The sequence below is a fragment of the Chelonia mydas genome, chromosome 1 (genome assembly GCF_015237465.2).
Source record: "Chelonia mydas isolate rCheMyd1 chromosome 1, rCheMyd1.pri.v2, whole genome shotgun sequence".
NCBI classification, from domain to species: Eukaryota; Metazoa; Chordata; order Testudines; family Cheloniidae; genus Chelonia; species Chelonia mydas.
Genome location: NC_057849.1, coordinates 246905996 through 246931764, shown reverse-complemented (window position 1 = coordinate 246931764; position 25769 = coordinate 246905996). Strand labels below are relative to the sequence as shown.

Below are 25769 nucleotides of genomic sequence, written 5' to 3'. Positions count from 1 at the left end.
CTGTCCAATATAGTAACATGTATTAATGACTGCAGTCATGCAGCTCTCTAAACAAATTCTTCCTTGGTGCTTAGCTTAACCAAGCAAACAAATCTGACTTTTTTTTTTTTGGCAACAGTGTCATGAACTGGTTTATGTAAAGTACAACTTGAGGTAAATTAGTACATTTTGTTTTTAATTTTTCTTTTTTTTACATCTCCTATTATAGCTTACAGATGTTTCATTTTTACAGCACAGTAAAATAGGAGGCAGTTCTGTTAAATTTAGCATAGTAGCAAGGTATCCTTTACAAAAATAAAATATTTGGCTGCAATTTGATGTAACTGCTGCTCCGCTGAAATATGAACAAATGTTAATGTTAAACAGGAATTGAAAATGCTTTCTTTCAGCTTTTGCAGTCTGAATTCAGGAGAATCTGTCAACTCTGTGCTGCATGGGGCTTATGAGACTAGTTGATCAGTTCTGATTCTATCCTATGGAAGGCAGTATACAAATACACATTAGTCAGGTCATTATAGTATTTATTTATGTTTTAAGGCTTCTCCTAATCCTGTTAGTGATTTAGACCAAGATTTTCAAACCTGCCTATCTAAAGCTAGGCACTTAAATGATAGGCATCTCAATAAAAGTGGCCTTGTTTTTTGGAGGTGCTCTTGTGGCTCCCATTAATTTCAGTGAGATCTGTGGGTGCTTGTCATTTCTGAAATTTAGGCTGTTTTTGTTTAGGTGCCAAAATATGGTTTGAAAATGTTGCCTTTAGGATCTTAAGCTGCACATCGTCGTGCACACAATAATTCAAAAAATAAAAAGCTCTGCATTTCACTTTTAACACCTACCGGCCTTGGTAAACCTTTGGGAAATAAAGTGCTTTCTAGGGATACTTCTTATTATCACTTGGTACGGTGGTGGTGGTGAAGCATACTACTTAGACTTTTGTCTTGGGCCTTTAATGGTTCTCGTCTCACTACCTTTCTCCAGCTCACACTTCTCAAAATCTTTCAAATTATGTTTCTTTTGGATTTACTGTCCACCTCCTGTCATGATGAAGCACAAAAATGGACTCATTTGGTGTGTATTGACTGTTCAGGCTAAATACTTTATGCAAAATTTGAGGGAGTTTAGGGGATAACAATTTTTTTCTTCTCTTACCACTGAAGTGTCAGATTAGAGTACATCAGTATCAGTTCATGCTATGCTGGGCTGTTCTCCTTCTGCATGTTTTACTTTAGCAAACACCAAATAATTGCAGCTGAAGGATTGAAAACACTGTTTCCTCTTTTTTTTCTTGCCTGTCTTCTTTTGTGGGTACTAGACAACATTTCTCTGGCATTCCTTCCCCATTTCACAAACTGAAGCTGCTGAAAACATTTCTTCTTGAGATAAAAGGGTAAACTTCAGGCTAAAAGGCTTGAAGTATCTGTTTATATTGAACTGTTTATATTGAACTAATTTGAATGCTACAGGTCTGGATCCATTTATAATAAAATCTGACAGTAGCACGCTTTTGGCGTCTAATTACAAGGAATATAGGGAGATCTGTATATATTTTTCTTGAGACCGTATTTTTTTCCTTGATACTTGAGGTTGTTTCTTGCCATTTTTTTTTTATTTTTTTTAATACATCTTGCTCATTTTGTTTTTCAAAAAAGAAAAGGCTTTCTGTTGTGTCCTCTGAAAATTAATTTCTATTAATTTGTGCTGCCATAGAGATGTCAATAAGAGACATGTAAGCTAGGATTTGGTAGCACTTTGTGCTCTTCCACAAGGCTGATCCTCAGCTGCAAATTCTTCAGGGTATCCCATCATTCGGGCAAGGTCTGGAGAGAGCTGGTGTCTCCCTCTGTAAAGATGTGGAAGTGTACCTGAAGTCTTAGGGCTCTGGTCTTGGCTTTTTGTGTAGGAAGTGTGTCACAATGTGATCATGTGTGGTAGATGGAGGGAACTGGAGTGTGAAGAAGCAGCCAGGAAGTAGGTGTGTTGACTGGGTTAGGGGAGACTTCCTGCTGGAGAAAGAAATACTGTAAAATACTCAAATCCTTCACCTTGTTTTTGTTTTAGATAATATTGTAAGGATATACAAAAGCGCCTGCTTTGAAACCTTCACTTGGTTTTATAGTAAATCCTCTATTTAGATCCTCATCTGTTATGTGATGGCTAGAGATCTTCAGAATAGACTGCTCAACTCTAGATTTATCTTCTGAAAGGAATAGCAGGGGATATATGAATTGTGGGAAGCTTCTATTGGTAGCTGTGCTGAAATAAGGGGGAGGAGTGTCTTCTGAAAAGAAAAAAGTGTATGTATAGGTACACATACAAAATTGTATTATATCTATAAACTATATTGTGTGTATTGCTTCCTGCATAACACACACGCACACACAGAGTCAATGGGATGTATACACTACCATATGTGTGTCCAGTATGCAAGAAGCCATGTTGGTGATTCAGTAAGTCATCAGTTATTGGTATGGAATCTGTAGTGCCCTCCAATATTGTGTAGAGGATGAGATACTGTGCTGCTAGAGATGATCCATAAAACTGAAGTCCTGACTACTTTGTGGCCATTTAAATTCCTGCAGTACTTTTTGCAAAAGCAAAGGTGAATGTTCTGAACCAGTGGCTCTCAACCTTTCCGGACTACTTGTACCCCTTTCAGGAGCGTGATTTGTCTTGTGTACCCCGAAGTTTCACCTCACTTAAAAACTGCTTGCTTACAAGATCGGACCTAAAAATACAAAAGTGTCACAGCCCACTATTACTGACAAAGTGCTGACTTTCTCATTTTTACCATATAATTGTAAAATAAATTGATTGGAATAGAAATATTGTACTTCCATTTCAGTGTACGGCATATAGAGCATATGAACAAGTCATTGTCTGTATGAAATTTTAGTTTGTACTGACTTCGTTAGTATGTAGCCTGTTGTAAAACTAGGTAAATATCTAGATGCGTTGATGTACCCCCTGGAAGACCTTTTCATACCTCCAGGCGTACACATAACCCTGGTTGAGAACCACTGTACTGTACAACTTCTAATGGGGTAAACTTAGCAAAGGGAAGATGCTCTTGTGGTTACTCCACTGGAGTTGGAGTCTCCAGATAAAGATTCTATTCCCAGCTCTCTGACTTTGTGTGCTTCTCTTTCCTCAGCTGTAAAATTAAGATAATTATTTTTCTACCTGTCAGGGATACATTGCTTAATTTATCCAAGTGCTTCAAGATCATTAGATGGACAGAGAAATAGAGATGTGAGGTATTGTTGCCAATATTGATGCTGATAATTTTATTTAATTTCTTTTCCATAGGTTTATAAAATTTCCCCAAAATTCTCTTTCTTGGTGACATCGGGTCCTTTTGTTTACACAGCAATAGCTGTCATAAATGTGCTTATGAACAGCAGCCTTCTACGTGGTCAGGCCCCTGTCATCCTGTCACTGCAGCCTTCTTTCACCATGCCAGATCCCAGGTTCCAAGTTCACACAGGTGAGTTCTTGTTTCTGTGCTTCACACTGTAGAGAGGGGGAGAAATAACGTAGTATTGATACAGATTTTGATCTGGGAAGAAGGATGGTCTTGTGATTAATATACAAGATTGGGAATCAAAAGATCTAGGCTTTATTTTTGTGAGGCTTAATTCATGAATATTAACAAGGTGCTTTGAGATCTTTGGATGGAAAATGCTATATACATTCAAAACATTGCTATTACTGTTGTTTATTTAATTAGTTGAAAAACTTTTAATTGGCAAGAGGTGAATGCAATGTTCTATTCTACTCCCTACTTTTTGTTATAGCTGATGATGTCTCTGACAGTCAGTGTAGGGAGTTTGCATTTTTTTACCAAGTTTTAAGAGTTAACAATTTTATCATGGTGCAAAACTCCAGATCTTTCTTCATCCTCACTGGCCACTTACCATTTGCAGACTGTTGCAGGGGAAATACAGAACCCTGAATAAGGGTCTTGGCAGATACATAAAAGAGAAAGGTATTCTGTTCTCCAGTATTTTGCTTTTAATAGTAAGGCATATTTAATTATTTATTCATGTATATCTGAAAATTATTTTTGAATTCAAAGTTTATTTTATTTAAAATGTTTAGGTTTATTTTGCTTATAATTTAATTTTAAAAAGACCTTTTCATATTCAGATTGATTTATATTCATGATGTGGGAGACTGGTGCTGTCAATCTGACAGCTTTCACTAGCCACGTGCATGCTAATTAAGCACTGGTGAAAGGTGCCAGAATGACAGCACTAGAGAGTGAACTTCTTATTATATATTTAAGAATTTCACTTTCGAGTGCTGTCGCTCTGGCACCTTTCACCAGTGCTTAATTGGTGTGCGCATGTATGCACACATTATATATAATGTATGTATGCTTATTAAGTGCTGTTGAAAGGTGTCAGACTGGTATCAATGGATGCCTGGTATACCAAAGTTGGAGTCTTTCAACCAAACTGAATACTAGACTTCACCATCAGCCTACAAAGAAGGATGCTGCTGGTCGTCTTCTTTTTAAAGATTTTCATTAAAAAAATCTTGGATAATTCAGGGATTCCAGAGCTTCAGATGACTGACTCAGTATTAGAGACAATTTATGTATAGCTGGGAATCTTTCAGTCGCCTGTAATAGGAAGTGGATTTTATTTTATTTTTTGGCTGCAGAATCTCTTGACAGCAAGTGAGCCTTATTGTCACATCAGATTTTACTGACAAGAAAACCTTCTGCATCAATGCAGAATAGTTTCTGCCGTAATTAATTTCTTGAGCTGCACTGTTTGGACTTTCAGCTGCCAAGAATGCAGTCGGGATTTAATGGAAAACGGGTTCATTTATGGAGGGAGAGGGTTCCCTGCTTCCCCACTCTCTCCCTTCAGTGCAAATAACTGCACTGCACTCAGTGGGACTAACACATACCCTTTACCTCCAGTGCTTCAGTTTGTGCCTCAAAACGTTGATACTGGCTTCTGTAACTTCAGCCAGCGCATTGAAAAAGGGCTGACAATGGCATTCATGGAGGTGAGAAAACATCACCAGGATATCTACAACTTCACAGTGCAGGTAAGAATGCTAGCATGCACTGAGAAAAAGGAAGTTCACCATACTGTGCATCACACATTTTGAGTGGGTAATCTAATGGTGGGTTTATACTGAGGATAACTAATAGATTTTAAGGTTTTTGGGTTCCACGGTTCATTAGTGTTTCCACCAGTGCCATGTGCCCTTAGTAGCGATTACCTGAACTTTAGATTTGGAAATTGAGAAGTCTTTATTCGATATTGTACTAAATAAAGGGGCTTAAAACTCATTGGATATAAACTCTAAATCTAATTAATAAGACATGCTGCTTTTTTTTTCCTGAAAGTTTATTTATTCTAACTTTGTTCTAAAACTAAGATCAATAAAAATTGTGCTGTATAAACTCATAAACAATGTAAAATAGTATCTAATCACCATAAAAATAAAATAACTTCTTTGTGTTTAAGTACACGTCTTTAAAGTGAAGAATATATGCAAAATATTATACAATATAGATATTAAGTAAATAGAAATACTTGGGTTAATAAAAATGGCAATATAAGATGTCATAATAAAACATTTATGAAACAGCTTGTAATACCTGTAATTTTCCCATACCAAAATTAACTTTAAACACACTAGCCTGTCTGCTTTTGATGCATGTGATCTGTTTGTGAACGTAGCTGCTAGGTGAAGTTCCAGGGAAAGACCTATGGAAGCACATTTTGAGATCTGATTGCACTTTGTTTTCAGCCGTCTTTGGCTCTGGAAGTGCAGGGCATAGTGGATTTTGACAGGACAGCTCTCTTTGCACAGTGTTCATTTACCTTATGTTGGGGGTCTTTTCCTATCTGTTCCAGATAGGTAAGGTATCCACACAGGCTTCTTTTGTTGATAGCTTTTGTTTTGCTGACTCTGCGTTTGACTTTTCTCTGGACGTTTTCTTCAGTCGTTTTCTGGATAGCACCTTTCTCATCAGCATGGATTGTAACCCAGTTTAAAGAATAAATCTTGGAAGGGAAACAGTGTCCTTGCTGAGACAGTGTGGCTGAATCAGTCTGAAATGGATGTTACTCAGCTCTCTCGTAAAGCATCCCACTTTATATTATTATTATTAAAAAAAAAAATGGGGTAGGGAGGGAACAGAAGTGCTGGTGTTTTTGCTGTTCCTGACCTGTCCAGTTTTGTCTTTTCAGATACTGAATATAACTCTGAGCAAGCCTCGTGTGGCATTTCGGCAGGGCCCTGTGAACATAGTCTTTGCCATTCAGGATACATATGGATTCTTGAATGGATCTGAAATCAGTGAGCTGCTGAGGAACCTGTCTGTGGTGGAGTTCAGTTTCTACTTGGGCTTTCCTGTGCAGCAAATTGCTGAACGTGAGTACGTCGTATCACTAAGGCGGCAGAAAATTGGTTTTGTGTGGTGTTCTCTGCAGTTTCACAGTAATGTTCTATGTAAGTGTTAACATTAGTTAATTTCCATAGCTTCTAATTTGGTCTTTCTATGCAAATCTATACAACAGTGCCTCTGATCACATAAGCTGTCCCTGTGCAACAGTAGCTGGACTTAATCACTGACTCTAGTATTGGTTCAATCTGTAATTTGCAATGGGAGGGGAGGAGGAGGCGGCGGCAGAATCAGAACACTTGTCCACAGGCAGCTAAGACTTCTGTTTTGTTTGTGAGAGAATAAAATGAGATTGTCTCCTATTCTGGGCTGCGGTCTCAATCTCTCAAATAAATTAAAGTGAATAATTGTTGCTTCCTTAATTGTCTGAAGGCATTTCTCTTCACTCATTTGCTTGGTTTTAGTATGATTTACTCTCACTTAGTCCTATAGCTCTTAGTTTTGTATGCCCTTTAACCCAAATTTTGAAATGCTAGTACCCCAACAAGTCTGTGATCGTCAGGAAGGACAGAGAGAATGTCATAATTTATTTCAAATTGATTTACGTAATATTATGGATTATGTCTTTCTAGCTTGAAAACTATATCTGATCATACAGAATAATCCTAGATTAGTTCTCTATCAGTCCGGTCTGCTGTTACATACTCATTGTCACTGTGTCCATGAATATGTTTTGTTTCTGGCCCTGCATCAAGCTTGTAGCGAATAGGGGCTGGTAAGCTTCTATACTTGGGCCATTCATTTGTATTTGCATCAAATCCTTCACAATATATTAGTGGGCTGGTTTGTTTTGATTAATTTCTTTATTGAAAACCCATGTCCTGCTGCTTCAGTGCTACAGAACAATGAAATGAGAACAGAATTTCTACCTAGAGCAATACATCCTGAAAGGCACGGTGCCTTGTGGTTAAAAACCTTATAAAACATCCAAGTGTGCTATCCTTTGTTTTGGATTTTATGGTATGTACGTGTAATTTTAAAGACCGCCTTGTCAGCTCTGTGGGGCAGGGACTGTCTGATAGGGTATGTCTACCCAGGAAACACACCCTGCGACAGAGAGTTTCAGAAACCAAGTCAGTTGCCCTGGGCTCTGAGACTCCCTGTTGCGAGTCTTTTTTGCTGTATAGATGTACCTTTTGTGTGTGTGTGTGTGTGTGTGTGTGTGTACAATGCCTAGCACAATGGGACTGCTTCCTGATTGGGGCTGCTAGGTGCTACTGTAATTCAAATAAAAAATAATAATGCAAATGGTGCAGGGCAGTGTTTCTTGACCTGGGAACCTGGGGGTTGTGGGAGGATTTTAGGGTGGGTCGCAAGCAGGGCCAGCATTAGGGGGTAGGAAGCAGGGCAATTGCCTGGGGCCCCACAAAGCTAATTTACATGTTTCAGCTCCGCTTGGGATGAAGCCCTGAGCCCCAGGTAGGACTGCTGAAGCTCTGAGCCCTGTGCTTAAGGTGGGGGGAGGGGGCACATTTTTTTTTTTTAAGTCCAAAGCAGAAAGGTTGAGAAATATTGATATAGGACATTCTCCATTTCCTCCTCACTGAGTACCTGTGTAAAGTGGTCAAGAAGATTGTTCTCTTTTTTTCACTTGGTCACTGTGTAGAGTCAGAACAATAAAACCATGTGCATGATCATTGCTTTAGCCTGTTAAATCTGGTATCCCTACATACAGTGGCAGATTCAAGCATACAGATCAGATTTTTCTGTAGCTTTGTCTCAAGCACAGAAGAATTTACCCCTGCACATTTGCCGTCTCTAAGGATTCGTGACACAAGGGCAAAGATACCTTCCATTGCTGTGAATTCCAGCATTGAGTTCTGTAGCCTGTGCAAAGGCTCAGACATCGAGATTTTTCCCCTCTTGCACAGGAAGAGAGACTTAGTCACGGTGTTAAGTAAATCATAAAATTCAATGTGATCACAAATTTGCCTATCTTGAGCTCTTTAAGAGTGGCTCTAACTTGAGCTGCATCAGCCCCTGACTCCATTTCTGGAGTGTGTTCCAAGTAGGGGACAGCCAATTGATATTTTTATATCACTGCCTTCAGTGATCTGACCTAACTAGCAATTCACTGTGTTTGATGTATACTGCTGAATAGCACAACATTTGCTTCAAAGGCCGCAGTAAGGGGTTGGATTTGCCAGTGTCTTTTGGGGACTGAAGTAGTCAAATTTGAAGATGTCTTTAAAAATAAATTCAGACTTTTTAAAATAATCAGCTTTGAGTCCAGAATATAAGAGGATCAAGGATGTGGGTGATGCTGTGCACAGCAACATGAGGAATATCTTGTCTAAACTTGGCTGGTCCAGGATTTGAACAGCTCATATTCACCGCAGTTCTATCCAAACAGGGCAACTGGTTTTGATTTGGTCCCCATGTCTCCTAAAGCTGTTTTTATTCTTTGGGTGATATCATTAACTGTCCCATGTTCCAAGTCTGCTGTGCCAGCAAGGAGACTCCAAGGCTTTTCACCCGGCACAAATCTGATGCCCTCTGATTCTTTCTCAGCTATGGGCCTTACAGTGGATCCCTTAGCAAGTACAACAATAAACCTAGCTTGCGTGCATTTCTGAGCAATTTCCCTCAGCATATGCCTACACTGCAGTTAAAAATCTGCAGCTGGCTCACGTCAGCTGACGCAGGATAAGGGGCTGTTTAATTGTGGTGTAGATGCTCGGGCTTGGGCTGGAGCCTGGCCTCTAGGACCCTGCTAGGTGGGGAGGGTCCTAGAGCTCGGGTGTCTACACCACAATTAAACAACCCGTTTGCCCGAGCCCCGCGAGCCTGAGTCAGCTAGCTCTGGTCAGCCGCGGGTGTCTAACTTCAGTGTAGACATACCTAAGAGACTTTCCAGTTGCCTTTATAAAGTTTTCAAATTGGAAGTGTTAATATAGTTTGATCAAAGGTTAAGACCAATTTTTGTCCTATAACTTGCAGAGTATTTCTAAATTGTTAAAACTGAGATCATGCTTAAAGAGTTTATAAGTGGTGTTAAGATGGAAGACTGCTCCTGTTGCCTTTTACACTGCATTCTGGTAATGGGGACCAAGTCTTTCTGCTTTCATGCATTTCACTTGATCAGCAGAGCAGTCATATACTTGCAGGAAGTCACATCTAAAGATCTTAAACCCACTAAACAAGGCAATCGCTATACTCTTGAATTAACTCTCTCAGAAAAATAAGACGAAAACACCGTATCACCTGTGGATGAACACTTTTCACAAAGTGATCGCTCTATATCTGACCTGTATATCTGCCATGGAGGATTACCTGCCTTATGGGTGGGTGTCATTTTTGTGCATTCGGTGCAAGGAGCTCCTGGCCCTCAGAGACCTTGTACGGGCTTTGGAGATTAGAGTGGCTGAACTGGAGGAGATAAGGGAGATAGAGAGGTACATAAATGAGACTTTCTGGGACACAGTAGAACGGTCCCATCCCTGGTCAGACAGCCTCTGTACTGTTGTGGAGGATGAAAGTCTCAGGGAAGGAAAAGATCAAACTGGAGCAGAGGGAAACGATCCCATAGTTGGGACTCTCCTTCCAGATGATGTCATGGTATCCTCTCGCACTAAGGATACCTCTTTGGGGGAGGGAACTCCAGTTATTAGGAAGAGACAGGTAATAGTATTGGGGGATTTGATCATTAGAAACGGATAGCTGGGTTTATGATGACTGAGACACCTGCATGGTGACTTGCCTGCCTGGTGCGAAGGTTGCGGATCTCTCAAGATAGACTTATGTGTAGTGCAGGGGAGGAGCCGGTGGTCGTGGTACATGTGGGTACCAGTGGCATAGGGAAGGATAGGAGAGATGTCCTGGAGGCCAAATTTGGCTGCTAGGTAAGAGATTGTAGTCCAGGATCTTGATGGTAACATTCTCTGAAATGCTTCCAGTTCCACATGCAGGCCAGTTAGGCAGAACTGCAGGGTCTCAGTGCTTGGATGAGATGATGGGGCAGGGAGGAGGGGTTTAGATTTATTAGGAACTGAGAAACCTTTTGGGAAAGGGGGAGCCTATACAGGAAGCATGGGCTCCACCTAAACCAAAATGGAACCGGATTGCTGGCACATAAAATTAAAAAGGTCGTAGAGCAGTTTTTAAATTAAGGGGGAAAGCTGGCAGGTGCGGAAGAGCACGTGGTTTGGACAGAGACGTCCCTTAGGGGAGGATCTATTAATGGAGATTCTCTATACCCTAGTAAGGAGGACAGGATGGAAGATGATAAAATACAGGTAGGATCTGATGAGAAACAGTTAAATGAAAAAGAGTCCCATTCAATTACATCATGTAATGGCAGACAGTTAAAAAGTGACAGTTTTTAAAGTACTTATATACAAATGCTAGAAGTGTAAACATGAAGATGGGTGAACTTGAGTGCCTTGATAAATGAGGATATTGATATAATAGGCTACACAGAAACTTGGTGGAATGAGAATAATGAATGGGACACGCTAATACCAGAGTACAAAATATATTGGAAGGACAGAACAGGCCGTCCTGGTCGGGGAGTGGCACTATATGTGAAAGTAAGCGTAGAGTCAAATGAAGTAAAAATCTTAAATGAACGAAACAGTACCATAGAATCTTGATGGATAGTAATTCCGTGCTTGAATAATAAGAATATAGCAGTAGGGATATATTACCAACCACCTGACAGGGATGGTGATAGTGACTGTGAAATGCTCAGGGAGATTAGAGAGATTTTAAAAATAAAAAATTCAATAATATTGGGGGATTTCAGCTATCCCCATATTGACTGGGTACATGTCACCTCAGGATGGGATGCAGAGATAGTTTCCTGACACCTTAAATGACTGCTACTTACAGCAGCTAGTCCTGGAACCCAAAAGAGGAGAGGCAATTCTTGATTTAGTCCTGAGTGGAGCACAGGATCTAATCCAAGAGGTGAATATAGCTGAACTGCTTGGTGTTAGTGACCATAACACAATAAAATTTAACATCCCTGTCGGGGGGGAAACCAAAGCAGCCTACCACAGTAACATTTAATTTCAGAAAAGGAGACTACACTAAAATGAGGAAGTTAGTTAAACAGAAATTAAAAGGTACAGTGCCAAAAGTGAAATCCCTGCAAGCGGCATGGAAACTTTTTAACGACACCATAATAGAGGCTCAATTTAAATGTATACCCTGAATTAAAAAAACATAGTAAGAGGATCAAAAAAGTGCCACTGTGGCTAAACAACAAAGTAAAAGAAGCAGTGAGAGACAAAAAGGCATCCTTTAAAAAATGGAAGTTAAATCCTAGTGAGGAAAATAGAAAGGAGAATGAACTCTGGCCAGTGAAGTGTAAAAATATAATTTGGAAGGCCAAAAAAAAGTTAAAGAATAGCTAGCCAAAGGCTCAAAAAGTAACAGCAAAAAAAGTTTAAATACTTCAGAAGCAGGAAGCCTGCTAAACAACCAGTGGGGCCACTAGGTAATGGAGATGCTAAAGGAGCATTCAAGGACGATAAGGCCATTGCATAGAAACTAAGTTAATTCTTTGCATTGGTCTTCACGGCTGAGGATTTGAGGGAGCTTCCCAAACCTGAGCCGTTCTGTTTAAGTGACATACCTGAGGGAATTGTACTGGATTGAGGTGTCATCAGAGGAGTTTTTGAAACACATTGATAGATTAATAAGTCACCTGGACCAGATGGTATTCACCCAAGAGTTCTGAAGGAACTCAAATATGAAATTGCAGAACTGCTAACTGTGGTATGTAATGTATTGCTTAAATCTGCCTCTGTATCAGATGACTGGTGGATAGAAATTTTTTTAAAAAGTCTCTAGAGTCAATCCTGGCAATTTCAGGCCAGTAAGTCTAACTCCAATACCAGGCAAATTGGTTGAAACTATAAGAACAGAATTATCAGACACATAGATGAACATGGTATATCAGGGAAGCGTCAACATGGTTTTGTAAAGAGAAATTGCGCCTTACCAATCTACTAGAATTCTTAGAGGGAGTCAACAAGCATGTGGACAAGGGTGATCCAGTGCATGTAGTGTACTTGGACTTCCAGAAAGCCTTTGACAAGGTCCTTCACCACAGGCTCTTAAGCAAAGTAAGCTGTCATGGGATAAGAGGGAAGGTCCTCTCATGGATCAGTTACTGATTGAAAGACAGGAAAGAAAGGGTAGAAGTCAACAGTCCATTTTCAGAATGGAGAGAGGTAAACAGTGGAGTCCCCCAGGGGTCTGCACTGGGAGCAGTACTGTTCAAGATATTCATAAATTATTTGGAAGAATGGGAAATAATGAGGTGGCAAAATCTGCAGATGAAACAAAACTGCTCAAGATAGTTAAATCCCAAGCAGACTGTGAAGAGTTACAAAGGGATCTCACAAAGCTGGGTGACTGGGCAACAAAATGGCAGATGAAATACAATGTTGATAAATGCAAAGTAATGCACATTGGAAAACATAATCTCAACTAGACATATAAAATGATGGGGTCTAAATTAGCAGTTACCACTCAAGAAAGAGATCTTGGAGTCATTGTGGATAGTTCTTTGAAAACATCCACTCAATGTACAGCAGCAGTCAAAAAAGTGAACCAAATGTTGGGAATAATTAAGAAAGGGATAGATAATAGGATAGAAAATATCGTATTGCCTCTATATAAATCCATGGTACGTCCGCATCTTGAATACTGCGTGCAGATGTGGTTGCCCCGTCTCCAAAAAAATGTATAGGAATTGGAAAAGGTACAGAAAAGGGCAAGAAAAATGATTAGGGGTATGGAACAGCTTCTGTATAAGGAGAGATTAATAAGACTAGGAGTTTCCAGCTTGGAAAGGAGATGGCTAAGGGGGGGATATGATAGAGGTCTATAAAATCATAACTGATGTGGGGAAAGTAAATAAGGAAGCGTTATTTACTCCTTCGCATAACACAAGAACTAGGGGTCACCAAATGAAATGAATAGGCAGCAGGTTTAAAAGAAACAAAAGAAAGTATTTCTTCACACTGGAACTCTTTGCTGGAGGATGTTGTGAAGGCCAGGACTATAACAGGGTTCAAAAAAGAACTAGATATGTTCATGGAGGATAGGTCCATCAATGGCTATTAGCAGGGCAGGGAAGCAAAACCCAGCTTTGAAGTGTCCCTAGCCTCTGTTTGCCAGAAGCTGGGAATGAGTGACAGGGGATGGATCACTTGATGATTGCCTCTTCTGTTCATTCCTTCTGAAACACCTACTAATGGCCACTGTCAGAAGACAGGATACTGGGCTAGGTGGACTATTGGTCTGACCCAGGATATCCCTTCTTGTAAGAGGTCCGCCCTTGTCAGAAATCTGCTTATGCATTCAGCAAATTATACAGAATCCTTCATCTCTGATGCAAAATTGATGGATATTTAGCTTTTCATTAATTCTGGAAAGTGCATTTACATCTCAGTTTCTCATATTGCCTAGCATACTTTTCTGTGCCATTTCCTTCTTAGTTATTTGGCCCACCACTTTCAGTATTACACTATGAAGAGTGGTTTAATGCATTCCAAAGATTTTTCCCAGTGTTTTTTTTTTTCAATCAGTCTTGTCTGTGTATATGTTTTTTTATATATAAATGTGTTTAAAATAGTGTGCAAGTAAAGGATTGATTTGCAAATTCCAGGTGAGTTTAGTTACAAGCAAGTTGATGTTGGTTCAAACTAAGGAAAAGCTAATCTTATATTATAACGCAAACTGTTGGGCGTGGTTAAATGAAACTTTTGACAGCCTGAATATTAGTAACTGTGTCTGGAAAAAGAAATTTGTTATGCCCAGTCTTTGTCTATTTTAGATCATCTTCTGTATAAAAACATTTTACTGGAGACTGTTCATAAAGCTTAAACAGAATCCAAACGCTTGCGGGATAGTCCTAATGCAGTACATGGTTTGGTTGCAAGGTACTTCGGGATATTTTGTAACTTTCTTATTTTTAATAAAGGTACCTGTTGCACAGTGGAGGGGTCTGTGCAAGAATAAAGGCAGTGGGAATGGCCACGGGTGGGAGCTGTCAGCTTTTTTCTTTTTTTCTCTTTTCTTTCAAGGTACTAAAGAGTGCTAGGCAATTTTAACATAGAATCATAGAATCATAGAATATCAGGGTTGGAAGGGACCCCAGAAGGTCATCTAGTCCAACCCCCTGCTCAAAGCAGGACCAAGTCCCAGTTAAATCATCCCAGCCAGGGCTTTGTCAAGCCTGACCTTAAAAACCTCTAAGGAAGGAGATTCTACCACCTCCCTAGGTAACGCATTCCAGTGTTTCACCACCCTCTTAGTGAAAAAGTTTTTCCTAATATCCAATCTAAACCTCCCCCATTGCAACTTGAGACCATTACTCCTCGTTCTGTCATCTGCTACCATTGAGAACAGTCTAGAGCCATCCTCTTTGGAACCCCCTTTCAGGTAGTTGAAAGCAGCTATCAAATCCCCCCTCGTTCTTCTCTTCTGCAGACTAAACAATCCCAGCTCCCTCAGCCTCTCCTCATAAGTCATGTGTTCCAGACCCCTAATCATTTTTGTTGCCCTTCGCTGGACTCTTTCCAATTTATCCACATCCTTCTTGTAGTGTGGGGCCCAAAACTGGACACAGTACTCCAGATGAGGCCTCACCAGTGTCGAATAGAGGGGAACGATCACGTCCCTCGATCTGCTCGCTATGCCCCTACTTATACATCCCAAAATGCCATTGGCCTTCTTGGCAACAAGGGCACACTGCTGACTCATATCCAGCTTCTCGTCTACTGTCACCCCTAGGTCCTTTTCCGCAGAACTGCTGCCTAGCCATTCGGTCCCTAGTCTGTAGCGGTGCATTGGATTCTTCTGTCCTAAGTGCAGGACCCTGCACTTATCCTTATTGAACCTCATCAGATTTCTTTTGGCCCAATCCTCCAATTTGTCTTATCTCTACTAAAATATCCTGTCTGTTATTTCATCTCCTCTCCCATCTGTCCATTTGTTTTTCCCTTGCCCATGTGTTTACATTTAGTTTCTCAGATTAGGAGCTGATTCGGGCAGAGATTTTACTACAACCTAATCAAGGCTTTCTAGAGTGCTACTGCAATACAAATAATTAATAAGAGTATGTTTTATAATCTGGACTGACAAGGATCTTGAGCATGGTAGACTGCTACGAAGACAATTATAGTGTTATCATTATCATAGTGCTCTGTTGCCAGTCCCCAGGCATCCAAAAATCATGAATCAAGCCCCCGCACCCCCTCCAAAAATCATGAGTTTCTTTTTAAAATAATAAACTCTGGGCTCTTTTTCTTTGCTTTGTGGCTTCTGAACGTTTAGGGATCGCTTTATTCTGCAGAAATATACTTCCTGTTTTGAGTGCGAGCACTGAGATTCTCATGCATTCACATGATTCCAGCAGCTGGGACTCTGAACAACAAATATCACAGGATTTGCCATAAAATCATGAAAGTGGGCAACACTGATAGTGCTGTATGTTCTGTAAAAGATACACTGTGTCAAATGAAAGGCTTCGTGTTCCAAAGAGAGTGCAGGCTTAAAGGCACGAAAAGGTACAGGACAATATGATACAATACAATACGAGATGAAACAACATGTGGTCTTCATGGCTGGTAGGTTTCAGTGAACAGGTTGGCTTTTGCATTTAAGTGAGTCAATTATTCCAACCCCTCCTCCCCGGTACAAAAAAGTTCAAGAAAAACCTGTTTTGATTAAAGAACTGTTTTTAATTTCCCCTTTCCAGTTCAGTTCTGGTTTATAAACTTACTAGACCCCTGATAAATAGCCCAGTGGTGCAGTAATATGGATCAATGAGATGTGTCAGGTCACTTCTTTGACTTCTCCACATTTTGTCCATTTTTGATTATTTAATCCTCCACATTTCTGCAGAACGGTGGACGTTTTCGTAAGACTGTTGGTTTCTCTGCCTAACTATTTTCATAAAGAGCACGGCTGATAACTTCCAGAACCCCATATATTGGACGATTTATTTTGTTTGGAGACAGATCACTCTGTTGGATGGCTTAAGGGAGAGGTTAAAGAGTGAAGAATCGTTTTAGGAATAGTTTAAAAATAGTCTATATAATGTATGGTTTATGACTTCAGTTCTTTCTATGTAAATGTTCCCCAAATCATGGTATCTAACCTGAGACATTTCTTGCTCAGTAACATGTTGCTAATCGATACAAAGTACATTAAAAACTGAAGGAAAGTGAAAAGGCAATGGAACAAAGTTTTTCTGGAGCTATTAAACAAATCTCCCATAGGAAACCATTAAAATCACGATGGTTATTGGAATCTAAAAGAAATACAATTTTTAATTAGAATAGTAGAATCCAGTGCTGACTAGAGAGGGGAAAGGGTGAATGGAGGTGCACACAAAGCCCTGAGATGGGGAGATTGGGAGACCATAGTATGGAGAAAAGGTTGCACACGCAGCCTCTGGTATGAGGGAGGCAGTGTGTACAAAGAACAGAAATTACATTTGGGTTATTCAGTACTCCTTATGGGTGTCAGGTGCATTTAAATACCAGCCCATATTACATTGCACTTAAGTGTACTATATTCTGTTTTTGCATTTTACAATTCATTACCTAGATCATGCCAAAAAAAACAAGTGGCATCTACAAAGGCTGCGTAGCAATGGGAACATTATCAACGTGGAACTCCTTCTGAGCATGAAACACAGCGGCGAGTTGGACAGAGCTCAGCTGTACCGTGTACATATTCCCAATCCTTTCCTGCACTCTTTGCCAGGTTTTCAGCCCAGGACTGCATGGCTGAAAGATTAGAGCACTTCTCCCATTGTACCATCAAGATCAGATGCTCAAGGATTTTTTTTTTTAAGTTTCTAGTTCTATATGAAGTTTGTTAGGCATACAGGAATTTGCATACATTAAATCATTTTCAAGCACTAATTAGAAAAAAAGGGTATATCATATTGAGTGTCAAAGCACAACTGTTACCTTGTTTAAAAAAAAGAAAGTAATTAAACACTCTTAACAGTTCAAAATTTTATTGCCATTGGCAGATGGTTAATTATCTTGTGATCTTGCTTTTCCTGGGCTTTGGAAAACACCAGTGCAGCTGCAGTTTACACATATTTTTTTTGCGGGATGATATTTTTAGATTGAGGTAAACGAGTGCCTTACCATAGGAAACCAATCTCCAGCCTTATAGCTATACTGAGCCAGACCCTCTCATCCTTTGGTTTAGAAGAACCCTGCAGCAATATATATTGTTATATAATATAGAAATGTAAAAAGCGGGGCGCTTCCTGTTTGTACATTGCAAGTGGCATTTTTCGACATTTGTTACGTAATACTTAATTCAAATACATAAATGGCCATATTCTGATACCCTTATGCACATGGACCACTCCCGTACTTCACAGTAGTGGCCCTATTGAAGTCTCAATAGCACGATCTGTGAAGCAAGGTGCTACTAAACTGGAATAAGGGTATCAGAAAATGTTGAATTGGAAGTCAGTTTTTGGGCACAGTGGCATTTAATTTAAACAAGAAGAGAATAAAGAGTAAATTCCTTCACTGTACAGAAGGAAAGTGCGGTGTCAAAAACCTGAGCTTTAAAGAAAAGGTTCTATATATCTGGAGGCTCTTCTGCTTTTGCATTAGGGGAGAAAAGAGTGATCAGGGTTTTAATAGTAAAAATCAGCAGATTCTGGAAGGTAACATATTTATGTGAACAACCTTATACACAGAGGGAGAGGCCTTAGCTAGCTAGCTTGCCAATAAGACACACTGAGTAAATTAGAACGTTAATAATTTTTTTGTTTCTTTGAGTGCCTACAATAGCAGCAGTTGAACTAATTATAGTGTAGTGGTTAAAACACAGAACTGGAAGTCAGGGCACCTTGATTTTTGGTTTTGACTCGCCTTGTGACCTTAGGCCAAGTCAGTTTAATTTTGTGTGCCTCACTCTCCCCATCCTTAAAATGTGTTTTAAACAAGTTATCTTTGTTAAGCACTTTAAGAACTTTGGATGATTCTGGGAAAACTTTGACAAAACTATGCCTTCTCCCCCCACCCCTGCCCCCCATTCCTTTCATGAAGTTTTGATCTCTTTTCAGGAAAACTAGTCCCAACCTCTGTCTTTATCTATTCATCAGTGCCTCTTTACTTTGCTCCAGTGGGAATCTGGGGTGAAATCCTGGTCCCACAGGCGTTGATGGGAGTTTTTTCATTAACTTCAGTGAGGCCTGGATTTTACCTCTGAAGCTTAGTGTTTCCAGGAGGCTGGTCATTTTGACAAAACTTCGGCTATTGAACAAAATAAAACCATAATGCCCTGGGATTTGTCATGGAATTCATTTATGATTTTCATAAATCCAGTTTGAGCTTCACAATGGTTAATGCATATTTTATTTTGTTATGGCTTGGAATACAAAATAGGTACATTCAATTTTCTCTTTTATACTTAAGTCTTAACTTTTCTACCTGGTTGCAGTCACAAAGAATTAGATCCTTTCTTCCTCAAAAAGCCATGAATGACTCACCTAGAGCAGCGGTTCTCAAACAGTGGGTCCCGACCCCATTTTAATGGGGTTGCCAGGGCTGGTGTTAGACTTCTTGAGGCCAGGGCTGAAGCCAAAGTCCAAGCCCCACCACCCAGGGCTGAAGCTGAAGCCCAAGGGCTTCATCCTTGGGTGGCAGGGGTCAGGCTTTGGCTTCAGCCCCGGGCGCCAGGGCTCAGGTTACAACCTCCCAGCCCAGAGCGAAGCCCTCAAGCTTTGGCCCCTCCCAGGGTGGCAGGGCCTGGGCTTTGACCCCCCTACTGTACAGGGTGGTGGGGCTTAGGCTTCAGGCCCTCTTCCCAGGGTCATGTAATAGTTTTTGTTGTCAGAAGGGGGTCGCAGTGCAATGAAGTTTGAGAAACCCTGACCTAGAGTCATCCAGTGTACAGCCTGATCTTAGCAAACAAAAATCTCATCTTACATTAAAGACAAAGTAGCCAAACAGGCTTTGCTTAATATTTCTAGAAGCAAAGCTGTCGGGGTGGTATGTTAAATATTTCAGGTAATTAATCTGACCACTTTAGTCAGCTGCTTTACGTTCAGACGTATGAACCAGAAAATATATATCAAGAGCAATGTCTTTCTGTCACTTATGTATAGCATTAAGAGTTACATCGGCAAATAAGATGTTCACTGACTTAATGTGAATTATGAAACAGCCTCTTTTCTTGTTTTTGTGCTGTTGAGTATACAGTTCTTACAGATGTTTTTTCCCCCCAGCCTTTCATTACCCTCAACTCAATGTGTCTCAGTTGATGAAATCTTCCTGGGTGAGAACAGGTATGTAGACTATATAAGGGTAGATAGCTGTGAGACCATTTTTGTTAGCCGGGTCCTAGATAACACATTAATAACTTTTGAGATTGCTTACGGTTTGAGGTAATAACTATATTCAGGTCTGAATAAACTCCAAAGCAAAAGAATGAATAACCTGGAACTGCTGGGAAATTCACTTGTGTAGAATGAACTATTGCAATTCCTTGTTTATTGGCTCAAAAATTGTTTTATATTTAGAATGCAGTTTATTCAAAGTGCAGTAACACAGCTCCGGTATGCAGAGGGTGCTGTATACACTAACTGCCATTTAAGTTGGACATTGCGTTATTTTATTTTTTTTAAGCTATGTTTTTTTTTTAAACTTTTAACACTTGATTTATTCATGGCACCTTTCACCAAAGCACACACGGCTATACAACAGAATACAAATAGATGCCATACAATTTAAACGGTTTTAGGGACTGTAATGATGCAGCTCCATCCTATTTTGGTTTTCCCCCCAAATTAATTTCCTGCAAATTGTTCTCGTCCAAGTCAGCTGACCTAATTTGCCCTGAATATAATCATAAAACAGTCAGAGTTAGTGCTTTTTGTAACTATGCCCTTCTGGTGTGGAATACACTTGCTGCTATTATTTGTAATTCTCAATCTATATGAATTTAAAAGAAGGTGAAAAAATTATATTGTCAAGTTTCCTGCATTTAATTGTTCTTGATCACTGATCATTTATATTGCTGTTTAATTCTGAGATACTTCATTTGTGATTAGAGCCAGTTGAAAGATACCACTTATTTTGTGTGGAAAATTTCTTTTTGGGGGGGGAGGGGGAGAGAGAGAATCTAAAACTTCCTGTGACTTTTTTTTTCCCCCAATGGAGAAACTAGAACAAAAAGCTTAAAAAAAAAAAAAAGCATTTGAAAATCATTTAGGCTTAAAAAGAATTCAAAACTGAAACACAAACATTTGTACTGAAAACCAAATTAAAAAATGAGAATTTTAGCCAAAAATATTCAAACTTTTCTGAAAACTGAATTTTTTGGTCAGACTCTTCTGAGCTTTTGATCCATTTTTTCAACCAAGAAAAAAGAAAAATTTGACCAAAATGAAAATTTTGTATGAAAATTTTCATCCAAAAAATGTTTCAACCAGCTCTGTTTGTGAAGGATATTTTTGATATATTAATGTCTGTTGCTGAGAGTGTCAGTCCAGCATCCTCCTATGATAGAAATTTCACAAGCAGGTAAATCCTTTTCCATGCACCTGTGATTGAGAAGTACACTAGGGTAGTGCTAGTCACAGAGTCAGCTGCTTTTCTATAAATTCATGGACCGCTAAAGGGCCAGGCTATTACTGTTTCACCAGCCAGGGGAAGAGCTGCTCCAGCTTTGGGACTGATCAAAAACTAACACTCTTTTATGTGGCTGAGTCAGTTTCCATTAGTCAGTCAAATCATGGGGGTGGAACAAGTGATGGAAGCCATCTTAGAAAGTGGGAGAGTGAAGCAGTGGTCCCTCTGGCCCTGAAGGGAGCAAGAGATGCTCCTGGAATGTGGCCCACACCAAGAAAGGAGCTTTTCTGTAGAGAGGCAGAAAGAGAGGAGATGCTGAGAAAAGAGCGGGAGGAGGGGGCGGAGGGGAGGCTGAGTTAAGGAACCTCGCATCTTTGTGTATGTGAGATCAGGGGGTGGGGGTCTTCAGTAAGAAAAGGCCAAGGAAAAGCAGCCTGAAATGGGAATGCTGCGAGGAAGTCTCTGGGGAACACAGTTATGGCTAGAGGCTGCCACAGAGACGGCTCGGGGCCTGGGGAAGGAAGTCTCAGCTAAAGGACTGTAGCAGGTGCGGGCTTAGAATTCCAGCCTGCTGGAGACCAGATTCAAAAGGGTGAGGTCCAAAGTAGAAAGGCAGCTGCCCAGCATGGACAAGCCCTAAAGACTTTAGAAACTGTGGGTTCCTTCCAGGGGAGTGCATGGGCCCATGGAGGTTAGAACCTGTCTGAACCAAAAAAGGGCTTCTGTGCCCAGTAGCTACTGATGGAATTGCTAAATGTAGTATGCCTTAATGACGATGATTAGTGTAACCCCTTTAACTGAACTGCCGTGGTGGCTCTAATGGTTGGAGTGTCTACAGCACTTGCCTGCTGGGTTGTCCAAGCCACTCGTGCTAGCCAGTTTCTGTGCACCACTGGTCTCATAGGCTTAGGCTCGGGGCTGTCTGAAACAGGTGACAATACACTCTTCTCCTTTCTGTTTCCTACCTGTTCTGCTATTTCTGTCCTATTTTTATCTTCCTGTTTATATCCCCTATCCCTGCCTACCCCTGACTCTGTGACTGGTGAACTCAAAGTATGGTTAACATTGAAAGCAGGTAAATCGGAATTGGTTATAACTTTGAATTCTTTACTCTCTGCTGCTTGTGTTTTGATATATATCACTATATATATATATATTTTCATATATTTAGCTTTTTTGGAGGCAGGGCTGCCCCATGACTGCATTTGTTCTGGACCAGTCTAGCCCCTGTGAAGTTCCAGGAATCACCTCAGCGGTTTTTAGTTTTAATACCCCTTCTTCCAAAGTCTTGCATTGCAACTTGCAATCTCCTGCTGAGCTGGGAGGGATTCCTGTATGAATATTTCAATGCTATGCTTAAATAGTCCAGCAGAGGGCTCTAGAGAATGATTCAAGGCCTGCAATTGAAGATGCATAAAAGACACTAATGCTTCTTACTAATTTGTTTGTTCTTGGGTTGATTTTTTTTTTTTAATGTAGTTCTCTTGGGTGTTGTCAACCAGCGAATTCAGGAGGAAGTGTTTCAGGCTGGGATGGAGCGGAAATTGGCTCAGCTGTTAAATGAGGCTTTGACCGGAGGGCGAATATGGAAACGAGCCACGTTTGCCGGCAGCAACGTTGTGCAGGTACTAATAGGTCAGAGGCTGGACCTGTGCTTGTGTGTGTGTATGTGTAAAGGGGAATAAACTGTTCAAACAGTAAATAATACCTAGCACTTGAAGGAAGAAGAGATGAAATGAAAGCCTCTAGTCCAGCTGCCATATATGACTGATGCATAAATCATGTTGTGCAACTAACATTCTTTTAGCTGCCCTGCTGCCTTTTGAACTAATGACTGTGATAACAGTGAAAACAATGGGAGTGTTAAATGGTAAAAAGTAAGTATTGTGATTTTAAAAACAATCCTCAGAAACAGCTCTTAAAAGCAGCCTATTTTAAGAACTGACTGAGTTCCTGATTTAGTTGAGGTGTCTTGCAAAGAGAGGGACAACGCTTTTATGGATCAAAGGCTCCCCCCCCCTTTGGGGGGGCCATACAGCTCTTAAAACGCTTCTAGGTACTCTGTCGTGTTTTGTAACAGTATATAAATATGAAATAGGATAATGCGTCTGAGTGCTGGCTGGCACTTATGCTATGCAGCTAAGGGATCTTGTCAAACAGAATAACATATTACACTTTTTAACTGCCTGTTTGGTCTGATATTCTCAGTCATAGAAGTTGCAGTGAAAGAAGAATTAACTGCACTAGCACCATGTTTGGCATCCATAACAGCCCCTCCCATGCTGTGATATCTGGGTGTTGGTGGTTCTCAGACTGTACCTTCATTGTGGCTGGTGGTGTTCATGTGGGTGAAAGCCACCTTTTGGCTGCAAAGGTTTGAAAACTTAACCTTTTCTTAGATTTCTGGCTGTCACAGATTGTCCTTTATCAGCCAGATCAACAAACTGAAACCCAGTCTACCTTTTTAATGGGAAAGTTGTTTAAAAATAACTTTGCCAGCTAATCCATCAACAGTTGACCTCAGAGTTGCCATCCAGGCAGTTCAGACCTGTCATCTTCCTTCAGTATAACCCTGCAGTGTCCCCTCCTGTTTTAATTTCCAGATGTTTGAGGGGTTTGGGGCTCAAAGAAGCATCTGTTCTATGAGTAGTTTGTATTTTATTTCTTTTGCGCCGCTATGATTCACTGTGAATACAGAGCCCTGTTTCAGATTTTTCATTCTCCCCATTGCACATGTTTATCCCTCTGCCTCTTGAAATAAAATAAACCTTATGTCTTACCCACAAAGATGCGATCATATTGAAAATACATACAGTTAGGCTGCATGGAAAAAGTTACTGTTTTATCCTTTAGGTAATAAACTGCCAGTTCTGTGTTGTTTACATGCACAGGTTTTAAGAGAGATCCCTTTCTAGCGATAGCATTGTATTTCACTGGGAGAGAACACAGAGCTTTACTCCCAGAAGTGGCTGTACTTCTGCTGTATTCTATGGGCCAGGTCTTAGGCCTGGTCTACACTTAAAAATTAGATCAACCTAGCTACGTTGCTTAGGGCCAGCGGCCCTGGAATAATTTGTCTAGTGGGGGTGCTGAGAGCCATTGAATCAAGCTGTAAACCCTGTAGATCATGGAAACCACTTCAGTCCACAGGGTTCAGCAGCAGCACCCGTAGTTCCAGCACCTGTGCTTAGGGCTGTGAAAAATTTTGTGTCCTGAGTGTTGTAAGTTAGGTTGACCTAACCCTGGTGTGGATATAGCTAGGCCAATGGAAGAATTCTTTGGTTGACCTAGCTACCACCTCTCGGAGAGGTGGATTATCTACACTGATGGAAAAACCCCTCCACTGATGTAGGAAACATCTGCCCTAAGGCCCTACAGCAGCACAGCTGCAGCAGCTGTATTGCAGACGTGGCCTTAGTCACCAATAACTGTTCCTTTTTACTGCTTCATTGGTACAAAGGAGCTATCAAGCTTCCTTAACTGGGCAGCAGCTGAGGATTCCCCCAGTGGTGAGGCAGTACAACCTAGTACTGCACCCCACAACCTTTGCTTAATTCCCTAGGGATACCAGCCTTTCATCACTCCTTTTTACCAAACTATACCATACTCTCCCAGCACAACACAGCACTACACCAAACCGCCATAGCTAGTTGTGTTAGGTGAGGGTAGTTTGGTGAATGGGTGTATGGAGAAGAGACGGTTGAAGGGGAAAGAGTTCAGGTTGTGCTCTATGGTAGTTGTGATAATGTTAAGACACATGCCTGTAGATGAAGGAGGAGAGGGTATATATTGCCAAGTGGCTTAACTTCTCATATCCTTGCTTTTGCGGGCTAGTGTCAGGTATGCAGTGTATGTAGCAACCCTGTCCTCTTCACAGTGAAGTTTTGTATACTTTATATATAATACTTCCGACAGTCCTTTTGGCGCATAAGTGACACCTGTGATCTGGTACATGTAGTCCCTTGTGCTTGTGTTGGCTGACCAATTACCTACTTTATCTCCTGGATCAAGTTATTAACTATCAGAAAGTGACCACACTTTTGTAATTTTTCTTTTTTACACTCCATTGTTTGCCAGTACCCGCTTAGAAGACAACAGGGAAGAATCTTATGCCCCCACAAACACAACCCTTCATGTGTCTTCACCCAAGTTTGGATTTACAATCCTAGGGTGAGCATGGAGTTATAGTGTCTGCACTATGTGACTGAAAATTCTGGAGCACTTACTTTTAGCTTGCATGTAACTGAGTGTAAACATGAACATAAACATTTCTCTCCCTACCTTTTAGCCTGCATGTAACTGAGTGTAAACATGAACATAAACGTTTCTCTCCCTACCTGCGGTATTTTTTCTTCTATAGGCAAAAGAGTAACTAGTACAGTGCACTATTTACAATCTGCGACTTGTCACCTAAACAGGACTTGTGTTCTTCCCTCCCCAGCCCTCAGAACCACATATTAGACAGTGAAACTTTGCAGTGTTCCCACCAAAAGTGATGAAGTTCTTTTCAGTTGGGCTGCCCTTTGCAGATAGGTAGTTAATGTAGTAATAGGGTAACCTTGACTTTTGGGGGATCAGCAGCTGTTTTATTAAGGGGGTAACCATCTTTTCATAAGAACTGTTATTCTCTCAGTGTTCGGGACATAGAACTACTGCACATGCTCCTTGTCCTGCCTCTTGCAGCCACTCGCTAACAGGATCTGCTAGAGCAGCAGAGTTTTAGTGTGTACAGTGGTGCTATTTGGGGGAGCTTTAGGCTGGATATCAGG

The 25769-nt window shown here is 40.6% G+C and overlaps 1 protein-coding gene across 7 annotated transcripts in view; it reads left to right on the top strand.

The window, feature by feature from the left end:
* KIAA1549 (KIAA1549 ortholog) overlaps window positions 1-25769 on the top strand; it is a 216706-nt gene that overhangs the window by 116133 nt on the left and 74804 nt on the right. For all 7 annotated transcript variants that reach the window (XM_043541575.1, XM_037879366.2, XM_037879344.2 and 4 more), the window contains exons 4-8: window positions 3307-3484; window positions 4931-5061; window positions 6216-6399; window positions 19656-19715; window positions 22480-22625. In XM_043541575.1, the coding sequence (XP_043397510.1) occupies window positions 3307-3484; window positions 4931-5061; window positions 6216-6399; window positions 19656-19715; window positions 22480-22625 (699 nt within the window). The remainder of the gene's footprint in view (window positions 1-3306; window positions 3485-4930; window positions 5062-6215; window positions 6400-19655; window positions 19716-22479; window positions 22626-25769) is intronic.